This window comes from Chenopodium quinoa, unplaced genomic scaffold, assembly GCF_001683475.1.
Source record: "Chenopodium quinoa cultivar QQ74 unplaced genomic scaffold, ASM168347v1, whole genome shotgun sequence".
Classification (NCBI taxonomy): Eukaryota; Viridiplantae; Streptophyta; class Magnoliopsida; order Caryophyllales; family Amaranthaceae; genus Chenopodium; species Chenopodium quinoa.
In genome coordinates, this window is record NW_018742558.1 from 285,994 (window position 1) to 303,749 (window position 17,756).

The 17,756-nt window shown below is 36.2% G+C and overlaps 1 protein-coding gene across 1 annotated transcript; it reads right to left on the reverse strand.

Annotated features, from left to right (window-relative positions):
• Positions 1-433: 433 nt before the first annotated feature.
• LOC110720567 (endoplasmin homolog) lies at positions 434-6,168 on the reverse strand. Its single transcript, XM_021899601.1, has 15 exons — positions 5,984-6,168; positions 5,386-5,506; positions 5,144-5,297; positions 4,956-5,036; positions 4,757-4,868; positions 4,490-4,616; positions 4,254-4,392; positions 3,511-3,628; positions 3,217-3,410; positions 2,923-3,138; positions 2,677-2,842; positions 2,267-2,405; positions 2,015-2,165; positions 1,508-1,912; positions 434-883 (listed from the first exon to the last, which is right to left on the reverse strand). The coding sequence occupies exons 1-15, from the start codon at positions 6,048-6,050 to the stop codon at positions 641-643; spliced, it is 2,433 nt and encodes an 810-aa protein (XP_021755293.1). The 5' UTR covers positions 6,051-6,168; the 3' UTR covers positions 434-640.
• Positions 6,169-17,756: the final 11,588 nt, after the last annotated feature.

Below are 17,756 nucleotides of genomic sequence, written 5' to 3' on the forward strand. Positions count from 1 at the left end.
CGTCTTGTGGGTACATTGATAATTAAAGATATTAGTGATCAAAGATTAGCATCGACATGTGTGTCCAATAGAAATGAAACAAGTATTTAAAAACAGAGGGAGTATTATACAAGGCAGGAATGTGTTCTATAGCTTATGAAAGATTATTTGCTGTTAACTCTATTGTGACTAATTCTATCAGGTTCTCAGTTCAAATCTTATAATATTGACAATAGATTTATTGCATCTCATGTAAGAGTTATCGAGTTGATTTGGGAGGCAATGCTCATCTTTGTTCACTTTCATTTTACCTTTCACTTAAATAGAATTTACTACTTCCCCGTCAAAAAAAAAAAAAAGTATAATTTACTACTTCCTCCTTAGAGGCTAATTTCATACGAATGCAATCAACTTCCGCGAGTATGTTCTAAACAGGCCATGGCCTATAAACAGATTGAACATAGACAATGAGACAAGCCATTAAAACTCCGAAAAAATCTGGTCTACTTCTAATATTACTATGTTGACTGAGACAATTCTTTTCATTATGTTTACAGAATTCTAAAGTGAATTTTCTTTTTCCTGGTGACGGTAATCAGAAACTCAATAAGACGGATCCTTTAGGCCTATGATATGATCAATATAGTGGCATTTAAATCATCTATAATTCGTCTTTCACACCGTCAGCTTCTTCCTTGGGTGAAGAATCATCCTCCTTTGTTTCGACTTCAGGCTCCTCTGTGTCATCTTCTTCCTCTACGGCTACATCAGGGCTAATGTTGAGGCTGGACTTCACAGAATCATAGACACGAGAAGCAAAATCCTTCGGGTCATCTAGCAAGAAGCCACTCTCGAAGAGAGCTGTCTGATACATAAGCCGTGCTGTTTGCTTGACGCTGTCATCCTATATAAAAAGTTGGTAGAAATATAAATTGATAGCCAATAAGAACAAAAATTCAAAGAACATTGATCAAAACTATTTAGCTTTCTGATGCATCCCATCCACGGAAATAAGGGGAGATTGCAACAGACATAAATGTAGTGATGAACAAACCATTTTCAATCAAGATATGTTTTGTTAATTTGGATGAGGAACTGAGACTAGCGACATAAACCAAGATCATCAAAAAAGGACATGGCATAGGCAGTCACTAGAGTGATAAGGATACATTATTTCACAGCCACTGTTCCACTAACACACCCCCACACACACACACCGAAAAAAATGAAGGAAAATAGGGGGTGATAAAAACCCATATCAGATATGGTTGCGTTTAAAAACAACCGAGGGGCATTTTTGAGGAGGTTTTTGAGGAGGTGAAATAAGGGGCATTTTTGAGGAATAGTGGAAATACAGAGGGAGATTTTGGGGAAGGTTGAGGTGATATTGGATTGTATGAATCAAATAGATTTGGATTTATACTTGCTATGAGTTTATTACCTTACAAGTTACATATGCACAATTATGCCCATGGCCCGTGCCATGATATTAAACATGTCAAAGAAAACGAGTTTTACATGATCTTACCTCTGGATTTGTCGCCACTCTCTCTCGGAGCTCCTTGACAATAGGGTGTCTAGGGTTGATCTCAAGAACCCTTTTACCACGCATATATGCTTGCTTATTAGCATCACTGAGTGTTTGCGATTGCATGATTCTCTCCATGTTTGCACTCCACCCAAATTTCGAAGTCACAACAACACAAGGAGTGTCTGCTAAACGGTTGCTTATCTTGACATCATCCACCTTCTCACTAGCAAGAGTCCCTTTCCACCACTTAGTCAGCTCCTTGTAAGACTCCTTGATCTCCTTGTCTTTAGAGTCCTTGCCCAGTTTCAAACCCTCCTTGGAAACATTTTGGAATTTCTTGTCTTCATAGTCCATAAGGTATTGCATCAAATACTCATCCACAGGATCAGTGAAGAAGATGACCTGAAGCACAAAGACGTTCATTAACAAAATAGTTTAGAGTAAAACCAGAAGCTGAAAAGGCAATCCATATCAAAGCAAAGGTTAACAAGTTTCGTTGGTTACCTCATAGCCTTTCTTTGAAAGCCTTTCAAGGAATGGGGATTTCTCCAACTGCTCCTTGTTGGTACCTGTTATGTAGAAGATATCCTTCTGCCCAGATTTCATTCTTGAGATGTACTGATCAAGGGAAGTCAATTTTCCATCGGACTTTGTACTGTTCAAGAAGAGAGCCAAGTTAGCAAAATTGTTCCATAGAGGAGAGACATGACAACCATATGTTCTAAAGGCAGTAAAGCCTTAATTTCAATAACTTACGTCTCAAATCTTAGAAGCTTGGCCAGACGGTTTCTGTTTGTGGCATCCTCTATAATTCCAAGTTTGACTGACTTGCCAAATTCATTCCAGAACTTTGTATACTGACCCTTCTTCTCATCATCATCAGACTTCTCAACATCTGGAATAAAGATTAAACCAATGATATTTTAGGAAGGCAGCAGCAAAGAAATTAAAAGTGGAAGTAATTAGAGTTAATAATTTATTTCATTCCAATAGAAGTAGCTCAGGTTATTTGTGGGGTTAATATTTATAATGCTGGAGTAGCCTTTTGATCAACCCATTGTCCCATTCAAAATAGCCTTCGACATATGTTAATCAGCAGAATTACAGAATAACTGACAATCTACTCCATGCATAGAGAAGTGTTCTGAATTTTAAAAACAACTTACCCTTCTTATCCTTGCCATCATTTTCATCAGGATCCTCTTCTGCAATCTTGCGAATCATGTCAAGGGCCTTCCTTATCAACTTCTTCTTGATTGTTTTTAGACTGCTGTGCTGTTGAAGCATTTCTCGTGACACATTGAGTGGGAGTGTGTCCGAATCAACAAGTCCCTGGAAATAAAGACAGCATCATCAGAATTATGTTAAAAACAATTAAGCTATTACAAAACCAGTTGCAGAACTTTCATTACCTGCAAGAAGCTGAGATACTTGGGCAAAAGCTCATCAAATTCATCGGAGATGAAAACTCGCCTAACATATAATTTGACACTGGCTTTGTTGTTGTTGTAGTAGCTCTCATACAAATCTTGAGGAGCTTTTGGAGGAACAAAGAGAACAGCCTTGAACTCAACATCACCTTCAGCATTAAAGTGACTCCACGCCAAAGGCTTTTCATCACCAAAATCCTATACGACACATATTTGGACACCATTTAATAATGGATACCTTACAGAATACAAACCCCAAGCTAAAATTATGCTTACCTTAGCCAAAGAATGGTAGAATTTTGTGTACTCCTCATCAGTAACCTCCTTTGGATTACGTAGCCATATGGCCTTCACATCATTCAAAAGTTCCCATTCATTACTTGTTTCTTTGATTGTTTTTGTCTTTGGTTTCTTCTCAGTTTCCTCGTCTTCTTTATCTTCTTCAGATTCTTCCTCGGAACTGCTTTCAGCTGTTTTTCAGCAGTCACAAAACCTTAAAACATTAATCTTCTTCAAACTCAGAAATAGACCACATTAAATCATCACAAAGTTATTTAAGAAAATGCATACTGGTTTCCTCTTCATCACTCGTGTCATCGTCATCTGCTGGAACCTCTTTTTCAACTTCCTTGGTTGCCCAAAGATAAATGGGGAAATTAATGAATTCAGAATATCTTTTCACCAAATCCTGTAGATCAAACAGCCATAAACCAAAATTAACCAACAATTCAATCAAATAGATCTGCAATAGACAGTTCCCAGATTACAAATGCATGAGCTCGAAAAAAAAAAAAAAGCCAAACGAGCAGCAAACACAGAAATTGTTCAAATTGAGAAAATAGTTTGATGAAACAGCAGGAGTAAAAAGAACCTCCAGAAAGAGAAACAATCACAATATTGAGATGTCAAGATCATTCAGTTATGCCTCAAAGAAAAAGGAGGAAGAAATATGAAACAGATAAAGTCTGAAATGGAAAAATGCATAGTGATAATTATGGAAAGAGAATGCATCAACACTAACAACAAAGTCTAAAAATCTACTTGCATAAAACAGAATTCAGAAGAAATGCTAATTAAATGTGTGACAAAGATGAGTACAACTATAGCATGCAATTCTCATACATGAAAACACTTCCTTCAAAGTAGATATAGAAATAAAATACTACTACGTAGTGTGGAAGGAACAAAAATAGTGTACAACGAAGCAATAGTTTCAGTTTGCCATTCTCAACTTGGGTAACTCCAATTAGATGAATGAAAGTAACTATCATATTTGTTAAGTATAAAACGAAAACAAAAAATAGTACACAAACCTTCAATTTGGCTTCTTCCAAGTATTCTCCAGCTTCTTCTCGAAGATGCAATCTAATCTCGGTACCACGACCTAGAGGTTCATTCCATGTGTCCTCAGAAATAGCAAATTGCCCATCAGCCTTTGATTCCCAAACATGTCTGGATAACAAAGATTCGTCAGGTATGAGCAAGAGTAAAAGCAACAGATATTCAAATATGTGGGGACTTAAATGCAAGCCAAGAAGGCTGAACTCACTGTTTGTCATCGTTGTTTTTGCTGATAACTTCAACATAGTCAGCAACAAGATAAACAGAGTAAAACCCAACTCCGAACTGCCCAATCAAGTTAAGGTCTCCACTTGTCTGCATCTTCTCCACAAAGGCTGTATCAAATAGTAGGCAGTGGAATCAGTCTTCTTCATTCACATAGCATAAACATTTGTCCAAATTGTAAAGCACACATTCGAATATGACGGTACATTTATTCCACATATTGAAAATACAAAAGAAGATTGTTGTATACCTGAAGTGCCAGATTTTGCAATGGTCCCGAGGTTCTTAATAAGGTCTTCTTTTGTCATTCCTATACCTCTGTCCCGAATCGACAGAATCCTCTTCTCTTTATCCAATTTAATCTGTGATTGTTGCATAACAGGTCAATCACCAAAACCATTGTATACACAATAAAAAAAAGAGACAACAAATAAACAACAAAAACTCACCAAAATTTCTAGCTTTGCATTGTCACCTTCACCTAGGACCTCTTTATCAGTGAGTGACAAGAACCTAATTTTATCCAATGCCTGAAATTGCACCACAATTACACATCAAGTGAAAAGGACAAGATATCGAAAACTCGAAGTCATAGCTTTTGAATACAGAAAATAATGACAGTGATCACACCACTTACATCTGAAGCATTGGAGATAAGTTCTCTCAAGAATATGTCCTTGTTACTGTAAAGAGAGTTGATAATGATATCCATAAGCCGAGAAACCTCAGCCTGAAACTCAAACTTCTCCGCAGTGTTGCGAAGCGTCTTTTTCGACATCGATTCCGACTCCCTACAATCCATAAACCCCTCACAATCATCAACAAACAGTTCAAAAATCCAAACAAAAAAAACAGAATCAAATCAAAAATGAAGGAAACCTTTTAACAACATCCGAATCAGTTGATAATCCATGAGGAACTGCTCCAAGGTTATCCTCAATCTTGGGTGGATTCGGTAATTCATCCGAATCCTCTTCGGCATTCGCGTGTATATTCCTACCTAAATAAACCAGATCCACCATTTCTCAAATTCAAATTCATACATAATATGTGCAACATTCTATTAAATGTATCAAACTACACAGAAATTCAAATTCATACTGAAAAGTTGCTGCAATAATCAATATATTCATCGGATCAAAGCAATCATATATTCAAAATCACACTTAAATGTACAACAATGCAACATTAATCTAGCTATAATGCGAATCAAAGTATTCAAATTCATACAAAAAAATGCGCAACATTAACTAGCTATTACGCAGATCAAAATACAAATAAACTCAAATTCATACTAAAATTTGCAACATTTATCAAGTTATCAAGCGAATCTCATACATTTATTCAAAACTATATCCAAATGTGCAACATTAATCAATCAGATAAACGGATCAAAGTAAATAAATCAAAATTCATACCAAATCTTATTACATTGATCAAATAAAATGATGATTAAATCAAAATCTGAGAAAAATACCTTGATCTGGGAGAAGAAAAAGGAGGCATAAGAGAAAAAGGAGGGACGTAAGAGTCCATTTCTTCATCGTTAATGGCTACCAAATGGAAGTTGTTCTAGTAGCTTCCACACTCACACAGTTGAATAGTTGATACTCTTGATAGTTTCTCTCACTTCTGTGATTTCTAAATCTTATGTTTTGTTGTGGGGAATGTGATGTGATTATATAAACTGGAGATAAAAGGAGGTAGGGAGGTCACGTGACCTATGAGGTGCCACCGTATCATGCGGTTTCATTGGTTAGAAGGTGACAGCGTGGAGAATCTGACGGTTCATCTTTGTGATGGAGGACGTGGCGATGTGTTATTGGCTAGTGATACTAACTTAGACGTGGAGAATTAATTGGGTTTGTGACGTGAGTCAAGTCAGCTGTATGGAAGACTTACGAATTTTCCGATTAATTTACAAATTTTGGACACATAAATATTTTAGGAAAAATTTATCAATTACAACAATTTAAATTTTGTATATTATAAATTATAGGTCATGTTTGGTAAATGGCTTTTTGTTGGCTTTTGGTTTTTTTATGAGGTCAAACAGCTATAAAATGTGTTTGGTAATTGGCTTTTTAGCCAGTGAAAAAGCTGGCTTTTAAGCCAAAATGAAAAAACTGCTTTGAGTAGCTTTTTTGTTGGCTTTTGGCTTGTTGGCCCACAAATTATCTAATAAACAGTCAACTACCAACAATTAATTTACCAAACACTTTTATAAACAGCTAGTTTTAACAGTCAATTTCAAAAGTCATTATAAACAGCCAAACATACCAGCTGGTCAAACAAGCCAAGCCAACCAGCCAACAGCCACTTGCCAAACAAGGCCATAGTCATGTGAAAAACAATTACTGTACAAATTTAATAAAATAAAATAAAATAAAAAACTTTAAATTGCAGCCATAAAGTACTACTACGTAATAAATTGTAAATCATCACCCAATTCAATTTTCATCGATATGCGTGTAAAAAAAAGTTTTGTCAAGATTTTAGGGGTAATTTTAGTTTTAAACTATCCCAATTGAGTTTGGAATTGGCGAAAAAAAAATTAACATACGCACCTCGTTTTTATGGCAAAAAATATAGTTGCACACAAATCAATATATTTTTTTTAGAAAAAATTGATAATTACACCATCTATAGTAGGCAAAATTGGAATTATCACATCAAGTTTTTTTTAAAAAAATTTACCACCTAGTTTTTTTCCAAAACTTTTTAAACTCTCACCTGTTTGACGAATGTCATCATCATCGGCTCAATTCGCGTTTTCCCTCTCTCCTCCCTCGAATTCCCCTGTTTCCTTGCCTTCCTTCTCCCTTTTTTCGAATTCTTCTTTGAAATTCGATTTCAATTACTCAAATTAGGTTTACATTTCTACAATCTTTCCTATTTCGAATTGAATTGAATAGTGTAATTAGGGTTTTGGGGTAATCAATTTGGGGGTTTTGCTAAAATTGAAAATTTAGGGTTTATAAAATGAAAATTGGACAATTAAACAAGTAATTGGGACGAAAACACAATTAAATCATGCAATTTGGGCAAGGGAAATAGGGTAATTCGAGGGAGGAGAGAATGAAAGAAAGGGAAAAAGAGGGAAAACGCGAAATTAGACCCCATGATGACGTCATTGGTCAAACATGTGGGAGTTTAAAAAGTTTTGGAAAAAATTAGGTGGTAATTTTTTACACAAAAAAAAAAAACAAAAAAAAAACAAAACAAAAACCTTGAGGTGGTAACTCCAATTTTGCCTACTATAGATGGTGGTAATTATCAAATTTTCCCATTTTTTTATGCGCAAAACGAGTCAATTACGTTATTTATTGTTAATTTCGAGCTCGATTCGAAATCTGAAGGACTAAAATGACCCCTAAAACCTTTATGGAACATTATTCAGCACGCAAATCGATGAAAAAATCAATTTGGGTGGCAATTAACAAGTTATTAGTACTTTTTGGGCTACAATTTGAAATTTTTTTAATTAAATGACTGCAATGCGCAAAATACAAACTTTAAATATCTGCAGTTGACAAATTTTCCTTGAATTCTATCGTTTGGTTGGTTTTTAGATGAAAATTCATCAAACATTTGCGTGTATCATGCATCATTCGCATGCTACAACGCACGGTTTAAATACAAAGGTTAAAAAGTGCAGATTGAACATTGCATACAAATATAAATTACTTGAGCAAAAAAATTCAAAATGATTGCCTCTTTAATTTAACAAATTGATTGTTATTTATATTCCGTAATTTATGGAATTGATTTATTATTTACATATATATACTTTAGGTCAACCGAATTTCATTTTTGTTGTATAAAGAGTAATTGATTTTAAATAGAGAGAAACCAGATAAATGTTTGATTTCGAAGTGATACAATGTTATTACGGAGTTGGTTTTTTTTTTTTCAATGAGTCTTCCCTACCTTATAAAAAGTACTCCGTATAAGATTGTTCTTATAAATAGTGAATGGACTTTTTTTACCTTCAAAATGTTTTTTTTTTTACCTTCTTACCCAATTTGTAATTTTGTACTCCAACTTTTCTTACACATTTTAGCTTTCTGCATTTCCTTACTAATTAATGAATTTTGAGATTTCTCTCCCCTTCTCTCCATTTTTGTAAGTCTTGAGAATTTTTAACTTTCTCTCTTCTTCATCTTTGTTCACCATCTCCCATAGTAATACTAAATTAGTAAATTCCACTTTTCCACATATACCATATTCCCAAAATTTGCAAATAAATATTAATAAAAATCATGTTGGGGAAAAATTCTTGTAATACCAAGAAATAATCCAACATATAGCGGGGGAAAAAAAAAAGAAATGTTAAACACCTTTTTGCGGTCGAAGGGCTGGAAACAGGCACGCTGAGGAAGGGGGGCAGGAAAACCTTGAGAGAGGAGAAGGGGAGACTGTTGAATAGGGCGGCCGGAGTTTTTTAGAGGTGGGTCACCGACGCCTCCAGTGACTCTTTCTCTCTCCTCTATGCTTTTTTATCTCTCCATTGCTACTACTTTCTCGAGGGTGGAGTTTTGCTTCTATGATTGTGAAAATAAATGTTTTGCACTCATGAATTAACAAAGTATTAGCTTTTGTACTTCAAATTAGAATCCTATTTTGATTTGAAAATTATTGATTGTTTAGAGAGGAATCATATAAATGATGTTTGACCATTCTATCGGAGATCGATCAGTTTGATTTTGTATTTGTTATCCTTTGATTTTGTTCTTTTTTTTTAATCGTTAATTTATTGCGCAACATTCGTCATAGGAAGCTTAGAATACTACTTAAAAATTGTTTGCAATTATTCCTATTTACAATTAACTGTAATTCTTTTCAAGTTCTGTGCATTCATTTCCTGTTATCAATTCAATTCAATTCTAATTAAAACCAAGCTCAAGAACTTCTAGATAGAGATTGTAACTAATTTCATTAATTAAGCCCGATAGTTGCAGCCTTCACACACTTACGCTTAATAACCACGTACAAAGGTAGCGTAGCTTATGATCACTTCCTCAAACCTAGAATACATGCATCCTCTGATTCTAAAATAATCAAATATATGAGCTTTTCTCTTACAAGTTCCATGTCATCTAATGATATCATCTCAGAGCCCTACTATGAGGAAGAAAATGCTCTAAGGACATGGTGAACAATGAAATTAACTTAATTAAAACTACACATATATACCTTTTGTAAACATCAGAAGTCATACTAAGGGCCTGTTCTAATTGACTAAACTGAGCTGAAATGAACTGAACATAATTTATTAATGCTGAAATGAACTAAATATTTTATGAGAGAAGGAAATTAAGATAAGAACTGGACTGAACTAAACTAAATTGAACTAAATTTAACAAAACTTATTGGAGCTGAATTGAACTGAACTGAAAATAAGTTTAACAGAACAGGCCCTAATTTGTCATTGTGTCACTCCTAGAATTAATCAAAATCAAACAATGTTTCTTGATCGACCAGGCTACCAAGCACATCAGGACACAATAAAAAAAGCAGCAGTCACAACTATCAACGAAATTGAAAGAAAAAAATGTAATACCAACATCCTCCTCCTCCTACAAATTTCCAATTCGCCCATCCCTAGCTATTAACCAACACCTGTTGGTTTTTCGTACCCTGTAGGCTAGAAGCACGATGCAAGAAAAACGTCATTGTATACAAGCCACAATCCCAAATGCCAAGTTGGATACCTTAATTGCTTACCACATATGTAACAAGTGTGGAAAACTTGCCAAGAGATTAATTCCAATTAAAAGAATAACCATATACATTAAATAAAAGATAGGTTTTTAATTCAATTTACAAGATATTTCACACATAACATTCAACTTACAACTACAAACAAACAATATCTAAGCAATAGAGATATATTCCTTTACCAATTCATTATTTCTCCATGTGAATTGCTAGCACAAGACATGAAAAATTAAGTCGCAATGGCTAGCCACTTCGCGTGCGTTGTGCGCATTGGCTACCCTAGTTTAATAGAAAGATGTAATTAATGAATTTGTTGTTTTGAGAAAAGGTATTTTTTTAGTTTTTAAAATTTTTTGTAATCAGTTTTTGTGTAATTTTTTGAAATTGAAGATGATGTTTTTCATATTACGGTTAATTCTTTTATAAATTCTTGGATTCATATTCATTTTTTTAATTAGATTGGAATATGCTCTTTACGTTACAAATAATGTTCTATAAGGCTCTGTAAACCATAAAAATTCAAACCTGCAATACATAATTAAAGAGGTAGAAAAATATACGGGAACAATTATTTCAATGATAATTTGTGGGCTACAACTCTCGTAGATCTCTTGATTCCTTTCTCTAAAGGGCTAAGGTTTTGATATTTGTTTATATTACGGGGCCTTGTCGGCTTAATCCATACTATGTACCTACAATGTTTGGTAGTAGGGAGGAGATGGAGTCTTTGTGACTTGTTCCATCTGAGCCGTAGAGTAGTTAACAAGATAATAATCAAATATTCTACGAGATCTTGAAGATAAATATCTTATATTTATTGATATTATCTGTAGGCGTCGTTTGAAGTGCGCCTACGTTAAAAACATGTGGTGAATATGCTTGGGACTCTTAGGAAGTAGGAATTGACATAATACGATTAGGGACAAATAAAGTAGGGAGCCGCCAACAAGTTTTTAAGGAACTTGTAAACCGTTCACGGATCATAAAAGGCAATCACGATTAAGGGACAACGACAGGCAACAACGATTGACCCGTGAAGGTTACACCCCATTCATAATCCATGAGATTACTAACTCCATATGGTTCGGAACCACGAAAGAAGGATCGGGGATGATGGTACGAAGTGAGTCATGGAGTCACATTTGCCCGTATTGGCCTCTACTCGATTTCTTATAGTGAAAAGTGATTCCTGCGATCTCAAAGGCATACAAACAGAGATTCAATTCGCTCCAAACTATTATTAGGCTAAATTGGTTAAATATTAATGCAACATATAATTCTAAAATATTTGTGATCACTTGATTTAGTCAAGATTAAAAAGGAACCTAAACCGGTTGTCCAAATTATCTTATTAGGCGTGATTTTCAATTACATATTCCCTTTAAACATTCAATATGGTGATCAATAAAAAATATAATAGAATAATCATTAATATTGGAAACAATTTAACAATAATAACGTTAGTCAAATCAAATATAAAATAACCTAATCATGATACTAGCAATAAGAAAATAAAATAAGAGTAATTAAATTAATTAATTACTCACATTCCGCGCGTTCCTTTAAATTGCTACATCATGAATAAACTGTTAGTAACTTCAATAAAAATATAAATCAAATGGAAATTAAATTAAAGTAGAGTTGATTTGGTCCAAACCCTCAGTCCATTATACCTTTCACGCATTGGTTAAACTATAGAACTTCAGGTATTGTATGGACTCTTTGGAGTGCTTAAGGGAAGAATGGTGTAATTAGGAATATAGGTTTAAGGCTTAGAATATGAGAGAGAGTGAGAAGAATTTTGGTGTAAAAGAGAGAAAGAGAGAAGGATTTGAAGATCAAGCTTGTTGATGATTGGAAAAGGGGATATATGATCTCTATTTATAGAGAAAAAAGAAGGTCGAAGAATCAAGAAAAGATAAGAATTCGAATCGGATAAAACTCTTGCGATAGACAACAATTTTTACGGTTTTTGTTTTTATCATATATTTTGATCCAAAAATCGGAATAAGATGAATAAGATATCGTTGGAAAGCCCTTGAAGTCTACTTTCTAACCCAATTAGAATCAGATTAAAAAAATTTATAGAATAAAATATATGGCCGAAATAGTGAGACGATCTCAGTTTTGGATAGAGTTTGACATTTTATTCATATCTTTTCTGTTATAGCTCGGAATTGATATTATAATATATCATTGGAAAGATAATTTCAAGAGCTATCCAACCATATAAAATTTTGATGAAAAATATGTGGCACGAAAATAATATATGTCTATCTTTGAAAGTCTTTCAATTCGGATAGAAATAGGACTTTCAAAAAGAAAAGTTTTATTCAATTTCAAACTCTTTAATATTATCTTTTCAAAAAGGATAATTAAGATCTTTAGAAACTTATAGAAGTTTCTAATTAATACTAATTTGTTTAGGAATTGGATTAAATAATTCGGACCCTCCACATGATCATTGGGTCGTAGGTAAGGTGGGCTTAGGTTCGGTTTGGTCTCAGTTTAATATTTTGGCCATAACTTATTCGTTATAACTCGGATTTGGGCTTATAATATATCGTTGGAAAGATATTTTCAAGCCCCATCCAACTATTTAATCATTGGAACCAGATAATGGACAAAAATAAACTGGATTAAACGTTTTTATAAAAAGGACACGAAATGAATTATTTTAAAGGACACGAAATGAATTATTTTGAGTTTAAAGGCACGAAAAGTGGAAAATAAGTTATGGTTTGGGGAAATGGGCTAGAAGTTGGTTTGGTTTATGAAATAAAAATATGGATTTAAGCACTCCAAGATTAAATACTCAACCCGACCAATAATGGCGGTGAAAGGTTGTTCATCATCGGGTTTGGTTTTGGGGAGACATTTTTAGGTGTCTACATTATCTCTTAATTTACATATATCTTGACACCTAATAATTAACAAAATTTCGATGTCAACAGGCTCGTTTGTAGACTTAAAAAGCTTTTTGGGTTTCAATGATGCAAATTATGATCTTTTAACTTGAATATTATGTTGTTTTATGTTGATGTTCATTTGCTTTAACCCTCCCTTTAAACCACCGACTCCCCTCCCCACTCCACCTGAAGGCCTAAACCACCAACCACCCTCGAAAAACCCTTTCTAACCCGTCCTGATCCAAGCCCCCCTCCCTTTCCCCCGCCTCAATTTTGGCCTCTCACCCCTTTCCTAATCCCGATTTCAGCCCCCTGGCCTCTTCCTTTCAGGTCGCAATTTCGACCCTCCTTCCCTTCCCCTGTCTCGATTCTAACCTCCTTCCCCTTCCCCCGACCCGATTTCGACCTTTGCCCCCTTCCCTTGCCCCGATGTTGTGAGTTTTTTTTTTTCTTTTTTTTGATATAATTTTTTTTAATTTAAAATTTTAGATAACTCACGTGGTGACACGTGTACTTTAAACCCCAAAAAAATACATATTTGTTAGGTTACAAATCACCTGGGACCACTACAAGCGGATTTGCATTAAATGTCAAATTATTAACAAAATTGTTGAAATGTGAGATTATTTTGGGCGGATGAGGCAAAAGTCGGATTATTGTGGCAATTGTTCCTATAATAAATGGACATATGAAAAGAACATAATGTAGATAGTTAATTGTACATCATTATATTGAATAAATACATCATAATTTTTTATAAGAATGTTATTATATTTATAAATGACGTCTCAAAAAAAACACAGACCATAATAAATATTATAACTAAAAAAATAAAAAAATAATCAAAGATGAAAAATATGATGGATTTTAAGAGAGGAATTTTTAAAAGAAAGATATTAAATTATAATTTTTGAAATTTGAAAATGAAAGCTTGAATTATTTTTGCAAGAAAATAATTTTATTAGATGGATAAATTCTGGAAAATTGAATATTTTGAAATGATTTGACATCAAATTTGTGGTAAAAATTAATAAGTAATTATCTTTTACCTTTTTTTAAAAACTATTTCTCATAAATTATTGTAACCTTTATTTTTCAATGTTTTGTTATTCTATAAATTCATTATACGTGTAATACAAATTTATCCGAATTTCACTCACTAATAAGCCTTATACATGTAATTCAAATGTAATTATGTATAACGTTATTAATGTAGTGTAACACTTGACAGAAATTTGGAATGCTAAATGTCGTAGTCGTTGTTGCATGTGTATTTACTTAGCGTAGTTTTTGCTAATTTGTATTTCTTTTCTGTTTCGATTTACATTATTTACCAACTTTCAAAAGCGGTCATGATTTTAAGTGAAGTATATACTACCTCCGGATCTTATTACTCGCGAAAAAGGGATATTATTTGTGAGACATAAAATATTCTTTTGTTGCGAGTAACTCGAACCAGAGGTAGAATGCTACATTAGGAGTTCATAATTGATCATCTAGTTTAGGGCTCCTTTTGATGAAGTTTCACAATTAATTTAATATTCAGCAATCTTTGTTAAGTTGTAAATAAAACAAAGTTGGTTTTGGTTCCACTGTCAGTTAGTTGGTTTTGAGTTAGCCTTAAGTTATCACGTGGCGGTAATACTCCTAAAGTTCTCTCTAATTATATTATCGTTATTATTATTATTGGTTTTCTAAATAGTGGAGGAGGTGCTATAGTGGGTTCACAGCTAGCTTATGAACGACCAGGTCAGGACTTATTCCTAGCATCTCACCAACGTCGAATGAAAATACATCTTTGAATTCTCTCAGCAGTTGAACTAACTCATCCCCAAGCATACCCAAAGCTATAGTGCCTACACTGACCGTCCGACATGGTTGATCTGGGTCAAGCACTATATCTTGGTGACTGCCAGCCGGCTGGGGCCTTAACTCTTCTGGTCGACCGACAGTTATTAGCTGCTCTGCTTGCTCTATCTTGGCCGCCTTACGCTTCTGGCCGACCTGGTAAGCTGGGAGTGAGGTTCCTTCTTCTTTTGGTTCGGACGCTTTTGGTCCGCGTGTTGTAGGCTTAACGGCCAATTGATTACATTCCTTAGCCATTTTCTGACTCCCTTGGATTGTCCCAATTTTTCCGTCCGTCCTCTCGAACTTTAGCAGCATTAGATGAGGTACAATGACTGCTTTGGCTGCATTCAGTGTAGGACGGCCAAGTATGACATTATATCCAGTCAGTTCTTTTACAACCAAGAAGCGGACAGTCATATCTCTTCCTTCCCTTTTTTGCCCAAAGCGGACGGGTAGGTCTATCCGCCCAACCGGGTGGATAACATTCCCCCCAAATCCTACCAACGGGTGAGTGATGTCCTGAAGAGCATCATCTGGGAAGCTTAGATTCTTCAAGGCGGCCAGGCTGATGATGTCAGCCAAGCTACCCGTATCAATCAATATTCGTCCTACCTTCAAATTGGCTATCTTCATAATGAATACCATGGGATCATTGTGCAGGGCTTTGACCTCCCCCCGGTCAGCCTCGCTGATGATTACTTTGGGAAAGGGTTTGGCCTTTACTGCATCCGCTTGCATCACCTTTCCCAAGTTCCAGGCGTCCTGCTTGATCCCTTTCATGGTTGGGCCGCCTGAGGCGAAACCTCCTGATATCACGGCCACAAAGCTTGAATTAGTGATTTTCCCATCATCTTCCTTGTCTTTGTTCTTGTCATTTTTCTGCCTCTTCTCGGACGTGTTGTTTATCCGTGTGTAAGTGAATTTGGACTTCATCACATACGAGTTCAGCATGCCCTTCTCAGCTAGCTTGTCCAATAATCTCTTCAAATTGATGCAATCGTTCGTGTCATGTCCCACGTCCTTGTGGTAATGACAGTACTTGTTCTTGTTCCTGTACAGAGCCGGTCCTCTCAGTGGCTGTGGCTTTTAAAACTCAAACTTATCCTTGATTTCCATCAAGATGGAGTAACAATCCTTGTTGAACTCATACTGGGGCTCGTACGTCTTGACCTTCTTGGACTTCTACGGCTGGCCATCGGCCACCCAGACTTCTTTTCTCTTTTTTCCTTCTTTCTTTTGGCCGGCCGAGTCTTGCTGAGAAGATTGTTTCTTCTCAGCCCCCTTGGCCGGCGCTTCTGATTTTGTGAGCGAACAAAAGTCCGCCGCTTCAATATAAGCTTCGGCTTCTCGCAAAACACCTGCGTATGTCCGAATATTTTTCCTTACCAGGTCAAATTTAAAACCATTATGCCTTAATCCCCGGAGAAATTCAGAGTAAGCCATTTCATCCGGCAGATTATGAATTTGGGCTTTTTCTTGGTTAAATCGCTGGACGTACGACCGTAGGCCCTCATTCTTCCCTTGAACAATTGTTGCCAAATTAAGGCTAGTCTTTTGAGGCGGTATGTTGTATGAAAAATTTCCCACAAACAGCAAACTAAGAGTAGTGAAGCAATTGATACATCCGGCCGGGAGGCTATTGAACCAATCCTGTGCCACACCCTTCAAAGTAGCCGGAAAGCATTTGCACCAGGTAGCATCATCTACACTTGGAAAGTACATCAGGTTTCTGTACGAGGTGATGTGTTCTTCTGGGTTGCCCGTACCATCATAAGCTCCCACAAGTACACTCTTCACCTTCGGCGGCTGAGTGGCAGTTAAAATATCTTGCGAAAATGGAGGCGGCTTATCTCCCAGAGTCAGCAGGCGCATCTACCAGTCAATTGGTTGTGGCTGCACGGACGGTCTAGCCAGGTAGGGAGCCTGACCGTACGTCTGTCCGTATGGCCCATATTGTCCGAAGACTTGGATATTCGGCTGCATCAAGCCATTAAAACCCTGGGGAGGTTGATATTGAAGTGATTGAACTGGAATAGGAGTTGGAGTGCGGACAGCTTGACTTCTGCTGGAGATGGCCGTGTTGGTATGCTGGGAGAGAGAATGATTTGAAAAATCATCCGGCATATTTGGGGTTGAGGCCGTGTCCGAGTAAGCGGCACGTTCCCGCTGCTTATGCCGAAGGTAATCCCTTGCGTCCTTCCATCGTCTATACGGCTCAGGCTCTTCTCTTCGAGGCTGCCTACTCCTCCCCCCAGCCGACTGTGTTTTCGCCAACAAATCAGAGAAATTTGTCCGCGGTACCCTTGGGGACCTTCCAGTCGGCCTACGAAATGGGGTGTTCCTAGCGTCCGTTGCATTAGCCGCTTTGCTTTGTGCTTTCTTTGGAGCCCTGTCCCCCTCTCTCCTGGGCGGCTGCCTAGAGGTAGAGGCTCTGTTGCTCTCAAACTCCTTCCAGAGCTTGTTGAGTGCAGCCTTTAGAGAGGCTGCGGTAATAGGAGGATCATCAACTTCTTGAAATGTGGCAATCAGAGGATCGCTGGTATGGATTGTAGGGATTATATCCTCTACATGTCCGTCCTCGCCTAGATTAGGTGTCTGACCGTCTATTGCCATAACAGACGAGTATCCCCACAGACGGCGTCAAATTTTTCGGGTGTTTTTTGGATTTCCTCGGATACTGGTCACGCTCTTTTGGCAACGAGACTGAGACACCTGCAAAACAACGGATATTCCGTTGTCAGAATATTCGCCTCCGACGATCAAGTCAGTGAT